Source organism: Carcharodon carcharias, chromosome 10 (assembly GCF_017639515.1).
Source record: "Carcharodon carcharias isolate sCarCar2 chromosome 10, sCarCar2.pri, whole genome shotgun sequence".
Lineage (NCBI taxonomy): Eukaryota > Metazoa > Chordata > Chondrichthyes > Lamniformes > Lamnidae > Carcharodon > Carcharodon carcharias.
In genome coordinates this window covers 136402752-136418635 of record NC_054476.1, presented here as the reverse complement: position 1 = coordinate 136418635, position 15884 = coordinate 136402752, and the positions used below count along the sequence as shown (strand labels likewise).

The 15884-nt window shown below is 38.7% G+C and overlaps 1 protein-coding gene across 9 annotated transcripts in view; it reads right to left on the bottom strand.

The window, feature by feature from the left end:
• Nucleotides 1-287: 287 nt before the first annotated feature.
• Nucleotides 288-15884, bottom strand: part of LOC121283176 (general transcription factor II-I-like) — a 194479-nt gene continuing 178882 nt past the window's right edge. For 7 of the 9 annotated variants that reach the window (XM_041197396.1, XM_041197395.1, XM_041197397.1 and 4 more), the window contains 7 exons: nt 13603-13689; nt 5099-5176; nt 4550-4633; nt 4246-4429; nt 3763-3791; nt 3464-3619; nt 288-581 (listed from right to left, as the gene is read on the bottom strand). In XM_041197396.1, coding sequence (XP_041053330.1) covers nt 520-581; nt 3464-3619; nt 3763-3791; nt 4246-4429; nt 4550-4633; nt 5099-5176; nt 13603-13689 — 680 coding nt within the window. In that variant the 3' untranslated portion in view covers nt 288-519. Of the gene's footprint in view, nt 582-2281; nt 2361-3463; nt 3620-3762; nt 3792-4245; nt 4430-4549; nt 4634-5098; nt 5177-13602; nt 13690-15884 lie in introns of all 9 variants that reach the window. The other 2 variants (XM_041197391.1, XM_041197394.1) reach the window with 2 other exon arrangements.

The window sequence follows — 15884 nt, the reverse complement described above, 5'->3', positions numbered from 1 at the left end:
TGGTACAATTACATTTTCTTGACTCCTCCCTCCCATCATCTCCCAAAGGGATACAAAGATCACAGAACCTTGGAAATAACAGAAGGGGAGAAAATACTCACTTAAATTCTCTAATTTTCAATCTTTCTAGAAACATCATATAAAGTTGTGAGCAAACATGCAATGTAATCAGTTACAATAATCGAAGTATTGTTTGTAGCATTGAAAAGTGTCAAAAGAGATAGGTCATTAGTATTACTGAACCAAACAAACATTCAAAACAAATGGTGCCACCAGTACAAACCAAGTATTTTTTCTTCACTTTAATAAAGGTATTCTGGTTGACAAGTCAGATGTACAGAACACTCCCTCAACCAAACAGACAAAATTTGGTGAATTACACAGAAGCAATTCATCTTGTGCTGATTAAAAAAAGAAAAAAAATTCTTTCCAATGGTACAAAAAGGTCTGGATATAAGCAAACATTTTTCCTATGTTGTACAGTTATAATACACAGCTGATGCCCAAGCTTTCTGAAGCTCACACCTCTCCATCAGATGATTCTGGAGGCTGGGATTTCTCATGCAGACTGACATCAGGTCCTGCAAGTTTGAGGAAAAAAATTAATTAGTAAGGCTGTGCTCAAGACTAGGATAGAAGATAATTCCATATTAATGCAGTTCATATAAAGGCTTACATTTTTAGAAATGTAAACAAAAAGGATTTCAAACCACAAAAATAGCCAAGATCAGCAATGCAGAAATAGAATAAGCAGAGCAAAAGGCAATAGAGAAGCAAGTGGCCGTTGACAGAGAAATAATCACCATCTCCTGCAGTCCCATAAGTCGAATGCATATTTGAAATTCTTTTACTCAGAAATTTTATCTCAATGAAGAAAGGAAGCTTAAATTTAAATTCTCCAACCATATAACTTAAGAATGGTAACCTGAAAGCTTTGAAAAGGATATATAGTGTTCTTTCTTAAATTCAATTTGATCTCACTTAAAATGTTAAGATGGCCATCAATTTCAGCAAGCTAACTTGGGGTTGCAAACTATTTTTAACTCATTCGCATCAGTAAATGCCTGTTTTTTTTTCCCCAGGTGTGTGTCAGTAAAAATGATTTCCCTCAAATATGAGAGAAAAAGCCTCATTATTTCCCTTTTTTCTTACAAAAGTATGGTCTGAACGTGTCTTTGGAGTCACATCTGTGAAGTCAGCACAACAATACATGCTATATGGAGTTCTCTGATGTGCACAGCATCTCTGGGTCCAATTTTTGTCAGGAAGAGAAACAATTTCCATGTTTTTCTTTTGAATAAAGTGGGTCTGCATCATTAGGTACTGTTGTGAGGACATTACTCTTCAACTACAGCAATGTTTCAATGAATCTTTCACTTGGTTAAGTATGGAGTAAGGGCAGTAGTGCAATGACAGTCACCATACTCTCAAGACTTAAGACCGAGGTCATCAAAGGCTGATTCAAGTCAATTACTGAAGACAGCTTTTACTCAAAGAAAGATTGCAACTATCCCCTGTGCACAATCTCCATTTTTAAAGACAATTTTTAATATCACACCATCATAATGGCAGGTAAGTGGGTGGAGCCACAAGTAAAAGTTCTTCAATCTTATTTTTCAAACACTTCTCACATCTTAAGTCAGAGTTTGATGGTGAGCCCCATAAAAGTACTACGTAAACCACGCATATATGGGTTGTAATTTAGTTTGACTATACTCTAAATCTATCACCTGTTTTGAGTTTTAAGAATGTGCAAAGCAAAAATTGTTTTTAATATTTCCTCTGAATTTGCCAGGATTTTTGGAACCCCAATTTCTACCAACTGATTTTTCTCCTGCTTTCAACAGGAAAAATAAGTGATAATTTTTTTTTTTTGGGGGGGACCAACTTTAAAGTCCTTAAAGATAACTAAGGGTGCAGGTGTTACGTACTTCCACTAGGCACTTCGCAATGCAAATGTGTTGAAACCTACAGATGACTTTTCATGTGGCCAGTTTTACACTTCACTGCTAAAATATAGGCTGCAACTTACCTACTTCTGCCATTCATGTTCTAATAAAAAATAGGTTAATTTAGAATAACAAAAATCAGAGCATGCAGTGTTTAAGTGGTATAAATTAAGTGCATAATAGGAAAAGGAAAGAATAGGCCATTTTACACAGAGGTGGCAGTAACAGTGATAAATATCAGAGGGAAATCCTAGCAAAGACATTGATGGCAGAGAGGAACCACTAGATATTTCGTGAGCTGGCTGCAGAAGCCCACTAAAAGCTAAACTTACTGCACTCATATGTGTTCCTACTACCATGTTGAGTTTGGCTCTTCTTTTATTTTAGGCAGTTCTTGTGTTTGAGGTTTATCTGGTAGAACAGAAACCAAACAAATTCAATGAATCACAGTAATAAATTCAGGTTGGTTTGATCAGAAAATTGGTGTGATGCAAGAACTAGTGATTTCTGCCTACGTCAATTTCCCCATTGAGACCTGGTTGTTTAATTTTATATCCTCCAACACTGTGGATCAGAGCTTAATCTAATCATAAAGACAAAACCTGACTAACTAAGCTCCTTCGATCCACAACCTCTACCAACTAGAAGGATAAAGGCAGCAGACACATGGGAACACCACCACTTCCAAATTCCCCCACCCAACTTGGAACTATATTGATTGTCATTGGGTCAAAATCCTGAAACATCCTTTTTAACAGAACTGTGTACCTATACCACATAGACTGCAATAGCTTAATAAGGTGGCTCACCACCACCTTCTCAAGGACAATAAGGGATGAGCAATAAATGCTGGCTTTGTCAATGGTGCTCACATCCCATGAACAGATAAAAAAAATGAACACATTAAGTCACAGCACATAGGGTATAGGTATACCAAATAGAGAGCAACTAAACTTCTTTTTCAAAAATTAACAGAATTTGAATTCTCTTTGTTTGAAAGCAAGACTGAGTTAAATGAGCCATTCATCCATTCACTATAGCTAGCAAAGGAATCAATACAAGTGCAAACAGTGTTTACTCAAAACATAAAAAATGCAAAAAAATTTATGTTGAAATCTGTTAAGAAAATTAACAAGTGTAATTTGTACCCAGCTTTGCAAGGATTCAAAACCGGGCAGCAGACAACTAATGACCATAAACAGCCACTGGAACCATACATTCTCTGGCTTCTGCATTTTTGACTTAATTTGTTTCTAATCAGTGAAATATAAATAGGATTTCAGGTAAAGCTGTGTTACCACTAAAGTTAAAGTTACTTCCAAGTCCACAGGCATGTATAACAAAGGGGTCTGTATTAATGATTGTGAAGCTAGCCTCAAATACAGTATTATGACACTTTCATTAAGAGTTACGTCCTTTCAGACACTGATGCCTTTCACTGTGTGTTAAGGCAAATAGAGTGGCTCCAGAAAGTGATTTCTGATTCAAATCAATGTGCTAAATAGTACACTCACCTTGTGATGCTGATAAAAGTGGTACCAGTGATACAGTTGGCAGCACTGGTGTTTGTTCCACTGGGACAATCTGTACCATTGATGGAGGTGGTGGTGGTGTTGTTGATGGTGCTGCTACTGCATCCGGTGGTTCTGTCCCGCTTTGTTCAGCTAGCTCTGCAAATTTAAAGAAACAAAAATGAATCAGATTAAGAAATGATCTTTGAGGTGTGAAGGATTAAGCACAAAATTTACTTGTACATATTATACACAGTATCACATGTGCATTGAAATTTCATTCTGATGGTATTTTCACTTACGGTTATTAATCAGGAGCCCTGGAAAAGGTCTGTGGGGAGGGGAAAAAAAGCATTGTAAATTTTAAAAATTATATATATAAAAAAACTTGAAACCCACCTCTTTTTTTAAAAGGGATTTTTCAACTAATACTGCTACCTCCACTCTTGCCCTGCTTCCCAGTCACTGTCAAAGCTACATAAAAAGCAATCTAGTTTCCTTCTGGACAAAAGCTTTGCTCCTATTATGTACTTCCCCTGATGTGCCTGAACCAAGATCACAAGATACATTATAGAATAGAATGTGTGTCCTATTGCTCTATGGTACAATGTATCAGTGTACTATTGCTAGCACCATCCAGCTCTTCTTGTACTGCAGTGTTAGCCATCAGTGCTGCCCAGCCTTTAAAAGCTTTAGACATACCATAAGCATTTAACATTTCATAATGTTCTGCCATGTCAGATTTCAGGTTAGAAAGACATTCTAACGAAAAGCCTCATCCTCACCTTATGACTGTAAATTTGATAAAATTTGCAGATTCCAGGATCTTTTTCATGGCACTTATTTCAAGGTAACTGGGTGCTTTAAATGGAACTCCTGGAGGCATGCCATCAACTATAACACATCCGGGATTGGTGGTGATCTTTCTGTAAGGAACCTTCACTGGGAAATTCATTCCAATTGCTTCGCCTATAATAAAGGTTATATTTAAACATCCATTTCCATCTCTTATGTAGCAAAGCAGCTAGTCCAATTTTAGCAAAAGCAATCACATGATATTAACATTAAACATTTATATTAAATCATTACCAAATTTCTTGCTGAACAGGTCATTTACTTGTTCTCTCAGTTGTCTGGCTTTTTCCACCTTGGACATTTTTTCACTTTCACCTTCTGAAAGAGAACAAACATTCTTATTCAGATATAAGACTTTAAATCTTTCAAATCACAGGAACAGAGTACCTAGCTGTTGTCATTAGCATGGACTTCATTGTTCACTAGAAGCCCAACTTCTTCCTCCTAAAGCAAGATATATTGCCCGTATCTATCAGGCCCTTTTAATCAGGTCGTCATTTTGCCTTCAGTGAAATCTGTTTTCATTTCTGTAATCAGAACCAAGAATAACAAGGAAGACACCATCTGATTTAATATTCTTTCACTCCTGGTCACTGCTGCAAATAGAGAGATTATATCCTGTTTTACATCATACTTAATCTTCGCTGATTGGATGTTCTACAGTAAAATCATTTTCGCAAAGTCAGAAAGGAGGGAGAAAAATCTTTAAAATAATGCACAAGTATGAGGCAGCTCAAGTTCCACAGACAACTGCAAAAATGTAACAAAAGTAAAAATGCCTACCTGGGACTGTTACTTGAATGATATTAAGATCTTCAACACCCGTGGCAGTGGGTAACGCAGCAGCTCGATTTTCTACACCTGCGTTAATAAATATTAGAGACCGTCTCACCACCAGAATCCCCGTTTAAACAAAGATCAAATAAAATAGAAACAAAGAAATGACATAAGAGAAAAAATCCACTTGTGGTAGTAGAAAGCAAAATAAATCTTGTGTAGTCTAATCAAGCAGTGCGCAAGGAGGAGCCAAAATTCCCATCACCATTTACCATTGCATCTCACCCACTCTCAAAGGAAGCAATCCAAATGTACAGAGAAAAAATCTATTAGACAGTGTTTCAAGAAATAACATTCTAGGGTTCAAATATCAATTAACTAATGAAGTTGTAATTTTGCAGCATATCAGCTCCTTGATTATAACTTGTAACTCATTCTGGACTGTATGGCCCTGTATTTACTCAAGTGCCATGTTCTAAGAAAATTGATTAACTTGTCATCAATCAAGGATGCATGGAGCCATTTCAACCATGTTAGTATCATCGGCCATATGCTACTGGATCAAAACTTCTCCCAGCTCCTTCACCATTTAAATAATATTCCACCTGAAAAGTTAATTGTTAACAGTTGCTATTTGTGATAGTCCAACTTTTAAAGTGGATACTGATGGTATTTAACACTCTTTAAAAGGAATATTATCCATGAACCTGGAGTGATGATGGTACATGAATAACAGAAATACTCTCTTTTCCCAAATTTCTATATTTGTTTTACAAGTCAAAGATCTATTTTCAGTACAATATAAACATGATAATCTAACTCGTGAACCCATCAATCCAGATGGCCCAGAAACAGGTAGTGACCCTTGCCAGGAAAATCATTGTTTAACTTAGGAAAAGATGCATTTAAATCTATTCTAGCATATTGCCAAGTTATTATTCTGCTGTTCTGTTTATGCATCCTTACTGGCCATTTTTGTATTTTACTTGTTGCTTTACTCTGTGAACAAGAATTCTATGATGCTATCCATGGGTAATATTTATAGGAACGGCTGTGTGCTGAAAAACGCAAATGCAATATTAAAAAAAAGGCTGACTGGATATTCAAAATTTAAATATTGAAGCACATAGCTTTAGTTATCATTGCCAGCACATTCAGTTTAACCCTATCAGAGAAGGAGTAAGTAGCAAAGATGCATTTTTCCAACCCAGGCTCATAAATGAAGTAAAACATAGCAATACCACTTTAGGTAGCCAGCCTAAAATTGATTATTGGGTGAACAACATTAGAAGCCAGTGCAAGAATTAGCCAACCTCTAATTATTTTAAGCACTTCTTCTGCATAGCTAAGTTTACTGCTTAAGAAGCCTATGTGACTTTATTAGATGTACTAAAAAAAAATCACAGCTAGAAAGGTTAATGGCCAATGGCCAAAGGAAATGGACACCATCTTTTTATTCATTCATTTCTGTAATATGGCCTTCGCTGGCTGGGCCAACATTTATTGCCCAGGTAATGCCATGTTTTGCTTCATTTATCAGCCTGGGTCAGAAAAACGTATCTTTGCTACTTACTCTTTCTCTGAAAGGGTTAAACTGAACGTGCTGACAATGATAACTAAAGCAATGTGCTTCAGTATTTAATTTTGGAATATCTAGTCAGCCTTTTTTAATATTGCATTCATGTTGTTTTCCCTCCACCATTTTTCCCACCACCTTCCCCTCCTCCCACTCCACCCCTACTAGGGCCATCTGTCACTTTCCAGAGTGCTTACCCTGGTCCTGCCATTATCACATTCTGCTTTCCACTCTTGTGACCATTGGCACCTCCTTTAGCCAATACCACCACTATTAACAACCCTTTGACCTTCTGTTCATGACACCTTTCGCAGTCTCTCCTTTGCCTCCAACTATTGCTGGCCTTTTATCCAGCTTCACTTGTTTCGCCAGCCCCCCTTTAAACAGTATATATTTCACCACATTTCTACTTCCCTTTAGCTCTAAAGAGGAGTCATATGAACTCAAAACATTAACTCTGTCTTCCACAGATGCTGTCAGATCTGCTGAGTTTTTCCAGCATTTTTGTTTCTTGTTTCAGATTTCCAGCATCCACGGGATTTTGCCTTTATTTATTTCCCATCCTTATTTGCCCTTCAGGTGGTGGTGAGCTGCCTTCTTGAGCCGCTGCAATCTGTGTGGTGTAGGTATACCCACAGTGCTATTAGGGAGGGAGTTCCAGGATTTTGACCCAGCGACAGCAAAGGAACATCGATGTATTTCCAAGTCAGGATGGTGAATGACTTGGAGGGGAACTTCCAGGTGGTGGTGTTCCCAGCTATCTGTTGCCCTTGTCCTTCTAGATGGTAGTGGTCATGAGATTGGAAGGTGCTGTCTAAGGAGCCTTGGTGAATTCCCTCGAATGATGGGGGAGCCCAGCACATCAATGCGAAAGACAAGGCTGAAGAATTTGCTACAATCTTCAGCCAAAGTGGCAAGTGGATGATCCATTTCAGCCTCCTCCTCCGGAGGTCCCCAGCATTACAGATGCCAGTCTTCAGCCAATTCGATTCACTCAAGATGTGATATCAAGAAATGGCTGAAGGCATTGGATAGTGCAAAGGCTATGGGCCCTGACAATATTCCGGCAATAGCACTGAAGACTTGTGCTCCAGAACTTGCTGTGCCCCTAGCCAAGCTGTTCCAAAAGAGCTACAACTATGGCATCCACTGTTCTATTGTTAATGTTCTGAGTGCCAACGCCAACTGAAATAAATAATTCAAAGAGACCAGTTTAAATTCAGGTTATATACTATAAACTAATTTCCACTAGAGGAAATGTCATACTTACAGAAAAGTCAAGGGAGAAAATATCATCCCCTCAAAATTCATTCATTGGTGCCTAATAAAATCCAGTTATATTTTAAGTTTACCGTCACCACTTTAACCCCACAGATGATTCCAAACATTCAACATCACACCAAGTCATTGTTCCTACTCCTTTTCATTAAACTTTATATTCTCTTGTTCTACTGATCTGTTACAATGAGCTACAGGTCAAGTATCCTTTAACCGAAAACCTCTGGCCAATTACATTTCGGATTTCAGATAATTTCAGTTTTTCAGATACCGCATATAAACTTGCATGATAGCTATAGTCTTAAAGTAAATAAAATAACTAAAGTAGTAAGTTGTATCCCTGAACAATAAATAAATGGTACCTGAAAAAGTTTCTTTTTGATGTTCACCACAAAAATCACAAGATAAACAGACAAACAAACTAGACTTCTCATACTAAAGGTCGATGAGGTTGAATAAAAGTGCAGTTTTTGGATATGTTTGGTTTTCAGATAAAGGATACTCGACCTGTATTACAGTGGGTTTATTGTTTGCTTTAATAATTTGAGGTTTTCTCTCTAACCTCTTGAATGCAGACTTCCTTTATCTTTCCTCATAACTCATTTCCTATATACTCAGGCTCTTTGCTCTTCAGTTTGTATTTTTCTTTTATTAGTATGATGATCAGAATGGATTTTCGCCATCCAATTGTGGTCTGACCAATGCATTGAACCAGCATATCATCTACTAGAAATGACCACCGTACAGACCTTGTGGAAATGAAGTACCCGTTTCACACTGAGGACACTACCACTGTACTAAATGGGATAGATTCAAAACTGATTGAGCAGTTCAAAGCTGGGCATCCACTAGTTGCTGTGGGCCATATGCAGCAGCAGCATTGAATTCCACCACAATCTGTAATGTCATGGCCTAGTATGTCCCTCACTCTACCACTACCAACAAGCCAAAGACTAAATAAACTATTCCAATGAGGAGTGTAGGAGAGCATGCCTGGAGCACATAGCTAAGAATCATTCACAAAGGATAATTTGGCACAAAATTAACAGTCATGTGGGTCAACTAAGGAAGACAACATGGATTTTGTTACAGGCAAATTGTGCTTAACTAATTTGACTGAGTTTATTGATGAAGTAACACAAAAGGTTGATGTGGTGTACATGGATTCCCAAAAAGTATTTGATAAAGCACCACAAAACAGATCTGTCAGCAAAGGTGAAGTCTCTTCAGTAAGAGACAATGGCAAAATGCATACTAAGTTGGCTGAGTTGAGGAAAGAGGGAGTAGTGGTGAACAAACGTACCTTCCTCCAGTCCAAAAAACATGGTGGGGTCCCCAAGATTCAATGTTAGGATCAATTTTTCCTAATCAACGTTTGTGATTTAGACCTGGCTGCACAGGGCACAATTTCAAAATTTGCAAGTGACACAAAATTTTGAAGTACTGTAAACTGTATGGAGGATAGCAAGAGTTCAAAGGACATAGACTGGTTAATGGGTGGACAATTGGCAAATGTAATTTAATGTAGGGAAGTATGAAGTGATACATTTTGGTAAGAAGAGTGAAGAAAGGCAATATAAAGGATACGATCCTAAAAGGGGTGCTGAAGCAGAGGGACCCGTGAGGGTATATGTGTAAAAATCATTGAAGGTGGCAGGGCAGGTTGAGAAAGCAGCAAAAAATGCATACATGATCATGGGTTTTATAAACAGAGGTATAGAGTACAAAAGCAAAGCAGTTATTTCAAGGTTCTGTCTCTTTGTTCTGGATTTCCTCAGCAGAGGAAATAATTTATCTGTATCTACTCTGTTAAATCCCTTTGTCATTTAAAAAATTCCAATTAGAATACCCTTTAATTTTGTAAACTCCAAGCAATCCATTTGCTTCTCCAGTATCTTATCGCTCACTATTATGAGAAACAAGGGATGACAGTGCCAAAGGCAAAGGAGGTCTGAAAATTTGTGACAAGGAATCATGTAGTTAAAGCATTTATGATGTGTGGTGAAGACAACAAACACTTCTATGTCATTTCAAATGGGTAGAATTATTAGACTTCAACTGGTTCTATTACCATCAAGACTGTGGACCAATGCCTTGGTATTAAGTCGGACCTCAGCATTCAATGTAGTTAATGCACGTAATCCAGGATTAAACCAGTACTAACAAAACATGACCTTCCTAGGTTATGTACATGCGAAGTGAAGCAAAAGGACTATAGTAGTGCTTCACAAATTATTTTCCAATCTGACCCCATTACCTTTTCAAGCGCAATTAGGGAATGACAGCGGCACCCACATCCCAAGAACAAATACAAACACACACACATATAAAATACATGATATAAATATGAAAATGAGTACTTTGCAAAAAAGGTTATTATTTCATGTACTCATGTAGGTTTCAGCCAAGCTCTTCAGATTTCCAAGTGACAGAAGGCTCAGCGGAGTCCCTCTTCTCTCACACACACCCTTCCCTAACTCAGGAAACCCTCTTCCCAATCCCCTCCCCTAATTTACACAGCAGCCTCTTTTCCCAAACTCCCACAACCTACTCATTCACTCAGCAACCTGGTCTTTCCAACAGCCGTACAGCAACACAGAGCTGATTTGGGGCCCACAGGCATCTATTCAAATGATCACCTAATGCCCTCTTGAATGTCTTGATTCAACCTGTCTCCACCACACTTCCAGGCAGTGTATTCCAGGCTTGAACCACTCGCTATGTGAAAAAGGTCTCTCCTACACTACATTTGCTTCTTTTGCAAATCACTTTAAATCTGTGCCCTCTCATTCTCGATCTTTTTACAAGGGGGGCAACAGTTTCTCCTTATCTACTCTATCCAGCCTCTTCATGATTTAACACCTCTATCAAATCTACTCTTAACCTTCTCCTCTCCAAGGAGAACAGTCCCAACCCCTTCAATCTATCATCATAACTGAAGTTTCTCATCCCTGGAGCCATCCTTGTAAACTTCTTCTGCACTGTCTCCAATGTGTTCACATCTTTCCTTTTCCTATAGTTTAGTGCATAGAACTGTACACAATACTCCAGCTGAGGACCAACTGGTGTCTTATATGAGCTCAGCATAATCTCCCTGCTCTTGTACTCTATGCTCCTATTAATAAAGCCCAGGATACCGTATGCTTTATTAAATGCACTTTTCATCTGCCCGGCCACCTTCAATGATCTATGCACATATACACCAAGGTCCTGCTGCTCCTCCAGCCCCATAAAAATTGTACCCCTTATTTTATATTGTCTATGTTCTCCCTACCAAAATGTACCACCTAACACTTCTCCTCATTGAACTTCACCTGCCATCTGCCTTTTGAAATTCCATGTCCACCACATTAACAGCATTACCCTCATCAACCCTCTATGTTATCTCTTCAAAAAACTCCAGCAAGTTAGTTAAACACAATTTCCCCATTAGAAATCCATACTGGCTCTTTCTAATCAACTCACATTTTTCCATGTGACTATTAATTCTATTCTGAATAATTGTTTCAAGAAGCTGCCCCTCCACCAAAGTTAAACTGACTAGTCTGTAATTGCTGGGCATATCCTTATAACCTTTTTTGAATAAGGGCGTAATGTTTGCATTTCTCCAGTTCTCTGGTACCTCCCAAGTCTAGGGAAGACAAAAAGATTATGGCCAGTGCCCCTGCCATTTCCTCTCTTTCTTCCTTCAATATCATTGGATGCATCTCATTCAGTCCTGGTGCCTTGCCTACTTTAAGTGCCGACAGTTTATCCAACACTTCCTCCTTATCAATTTTGAACCCTTCCAGTGACAGAGTTTCCTCCTCTGTCACCTTGGCCTCCGAAGCATCTGCTTCCTTGGTAAAGAAAGATGCAAAAGTATTCATTTAACACTTCAGCCATGGCCCCTGCCTCCATGTGTACGTCACATTTTTGGTACCTAATCGGCCCTATTCCTTTTACCACCCTCTTGCTATTTGTGCGTTGATAGAAGACTTTGGGATTCTCCTTTATGTTGGCTGCCAGTCTTTTCTCATAACCCCACTTTGCTTTTTCACCTCCTCTCTGAACCTACTGTATTCCTCCTGGATCTGAATTGTATTTTCTACCCGATATCTGTCATAAGCACACTTTTTCTTCTTTATCTTAATTTCTATTTCCTTTTTCATCCAGGGAACTCTGGATTTGTTTGCCCTACCTTTTCCTTTTGAGAAAATATACAACGACTGTACCTGAACCATTTCTTCTTTGAAGGTAGCCCATTGTTCAGCTACAGTTTTTCCTGCCAACCTTTGGTTCCAGTCTATCCAGCCCAGCACCATTCTTGCCCTATTGAAGTGGGCTCTCTCCCAGTTATTACTTACTCTGGATTGCACATTGTTCTTTCCTACTGTCATCCTAAACCTTACAATACTATGATCACTGTCTCCTAAGTGCTCCCCCACTGACACTTGATCTACTCAGCCCACCTCATTTCGAAGAACCAGGTCCAACAGTGCCTCCTTTCTTTTTGGACTGGACACATATTGCTGTTCACATATGCTGGACACATATTGTGTTCAGGCTTCGTGCATCTTCTGAAAGCATGAGATAGCAGTTAAGCGTACCAACAACTACAGAAAGACTGAAGTTGGAAGATCATTCCAAGGGCAGAATTCCATGCTTGAAAATTAGAAATCCACCAGATGGCAGAAACTTTCCATTCTTGGAACACTACAGAAATACAAGGGCCCTGATTTTTGTGTTCTGAAAAAGTCAGGAACAGGTGTGTGTTGAACCAAAATACGAGTCTGCGGGTCAAAATTTTGAATTTCCCATTGGAAATGTAGCCTACACAAACTTCCCATAGCTGTGAAGAGATTCAGGTTAAATTCGGAATGTGACCCCACACACATTCTCTGATGTTGGAGTCACCATCTACAGCTTGAGGGGAAGTTTGTATTTCCTGTCCCACTTTATTTTCATTGTGCAGGGCAGGTTTTTCAAGGCTTCTGAAAACCTGGTTTGTTGACAGTTCGCAAATCTTGTGGAAAGCCTACTCCGGAGTTGTGAACATTCTGAGAGGTAGGTGTTAAATGGTTTGACAGCTTCAAACGTCCTTATGAGATGCTGTATTGTAAGTTAGATGTGTTTTTACTGCAATGATTGATCATAGGGCTCTATCCTGCATAGGTAACTTAACCATCACATTGATCAGGATTATGCCAAGTGTTGAGATGCATCGGAGTACTTTTCCCTTAGCTGACTTCAAAATTCTCTGTGCTACAAAAATGAGTAGTTAGTGTACCATATCTTCACCAGAAATATGTTGGGAAACCTTTGTATTCCTATGACCATGCACTCTCCCTCAAGTTTCTATCTGGCAAATAAAATAAATCCAGTGAAAACTCAACCCAGCTAATACCTGCTTCACTTAACAGACATCCGCAATTACTTAGTATTAAAAAACCCACATTCCTTGACCTCTAGCCTTTACTTAGTAGCAGGTGCTATTGACAACATGCATTGTAAATTATTCAGACAATTCTGGAAATGTAAATTCAGTAATTATAAACGTTAATATATAATTAATGGTTAAAAAATAAGCATTCCATCTAAGTAAAGAATAATCTAGCTGTATTTCCATTATTAATATACAAGTTAGGGAGATGGGGTGTGAGTTATTTCTGTTTACCTGCAGCAGTAGCAGTAGCAGTAATAGTAGTTGTTGTTGGCTTTTTCACCTCTGGGCTTTTCTCTTCTAAGGAAGTTTGTGACCTTGCTGCTTTAAAAAAGGAAACATATCACTAAAGACATATAAAAAAATGAATAGCAAATGACAATGCCTCAGTGATCCTATGCTTGACTGGAACTATTCCAAGGAATCCAAATCTTTGTCAATTAAAAAGCACATTAAGACCAATGGATTGATGAAAAATACTTTTCTCGTCATAGTAATACTTATGAAGTGTTACAGCACTGGCAACCATGAATCGAATCCTCATTCAATCTAATGGAAACACTAGAAACTCAGTGCTCTTCAACATACCTGAGAAGGTAACCTCGAGATCTGGAGTGAAAGTGATACTGCATGATTATTTGTCCCACAGGCCACTGGAAATCCCCAAATGAATGTGCTATTCAGAAAAGCTTCAACAAACCCTTTTTACCAAGACAAAATAAACTCCAAGCCACATTACCCCAAGCTAATGGGGAGTATTGATAGTATTCACGCCAAATTCCTGAAAGTTACTCTGGGTGAGGGGGGAAAAATAGCAATGGTCTTGGAGATCACAGCCAAGAACCACTAACTCACTTTAGAGCTACTTTTAAGAGAGGAGGCAGACCCCTATTTGAGGCATGCTAACTGGGTTACAGCAATTGTGGTTTCTCTACAATAAAAGTATTGCTATGGCAGTTAGACAAAAAAAAACTATTAAGGAATGACACTGATACCAGTGTCCAGTAAGGTGGCTCCAGTTTTGCATCCTTTCAAAGCTTTGGAAGCCTGCAAAGTAATCTGAATGCAATAGGCTGGTCCAAGATCCATGCAATGATAGATGGAAAGCTCACAGCCTCTCTATAAAAACAAAGGAAGCCCATTTTATTCAGTACCTTCAGTGATTTTGGATGAATCATAGATGTTCTGCTCAGGAAATTTCTGAAAGGGCTGTGGTGCTTTATATCTATTGAAGATAGGCTTTTGGTGGACTTATCTGGGCTTCCAGGTACTCTTCTCACTACATTAAACAATAGTCTAATTAATTATGGTAATAAGTATCTCCAGTCCAGTACTATAGCTTATCACCAATGCTGGAGGTACTAACTGGACGCCACACCCAACCCAATTCTAGCTTCAAATTGACATCTGGTGGACTGCAACTTTAAACAGACACAATTCTTCTGAATGGAGGAAAAGGGGTGAAGGACTCTCTTTCTCAACATTCTTTAATAATTAACATTGCAACGCAGGTTAAACTTTTGTGATATGAAATAGGTGGTCTTATTCATACTTCATAACTTTTAGCATGCAATGCAAGAATTTCACCCAGCTCATTTAAAGGATCCAGAATCAAGCTCTTTTATGGATATATGGCAAAAAAGAAAAAACTTGCAGCAAAGTTTCCAGCCCACAATGACTTGATAGTGAGCACCCTGGAGGTGGCAAGTCAGCCTTATGATAGCCATGTCTCTTTACCAAAGCTCTTCATGGGGACCTGAATAATGCAGTGGGTGATGAATGAATCTGCTACATGGCATTCGATTTGGATATCAGAAAATTGACAAGATATCAAGTACATCATAAGCTGTCTGCTGAATCCCGAATGCCCTTCTACAATGTTGAGAAAGATGATTATCGTTGTAATGTTCTGCATGAAATATCCTTAGGCTTACAGCTGCAAGAAGGTATTACCTTGGAAGCTAGGTTGTAGAAAACACACACATGCAGGATTTGACCTACATGATTGGGTTGCAGAAGAAAGCAGCAGCTGGTGAGACTCCACAGCTCCAATGACAGAACCATAATTCAATAGTTAACATGTTCCTACCCTGTAATCAACAGGGTGGTGGTAATGAATCACACATTTTATCAAATTTGTGAGGGTGCACATGGGGATAACTCAAAGTTGAGATAGCTCCAAGATGGCACACTAAGTGATGGGAAATTGGAACTAAGCCATCTGCACCACAGCACTCCATTGCACTGATTGCAGATACCAGAGGCATGCAATTATACAGCATATTCTAGAGCACAGCTGACCAGTCAGCCTGGCTTATGCCTTGTACCTGGCGAATTAGAAAAATCACTGGGATTGGGATGTTTCTCATCCAGCTCTAGATAATCCTGGAATCAAATGATTTAACAGGTGTGATAGTACTTGGTAGACATGCAGCAAGAATCTTACTACAGCTTTGTTCCAATAAGCCACATGGTATTAGCTGGTGCAACACCAGTTTGTACTGCCCCAAATCTTG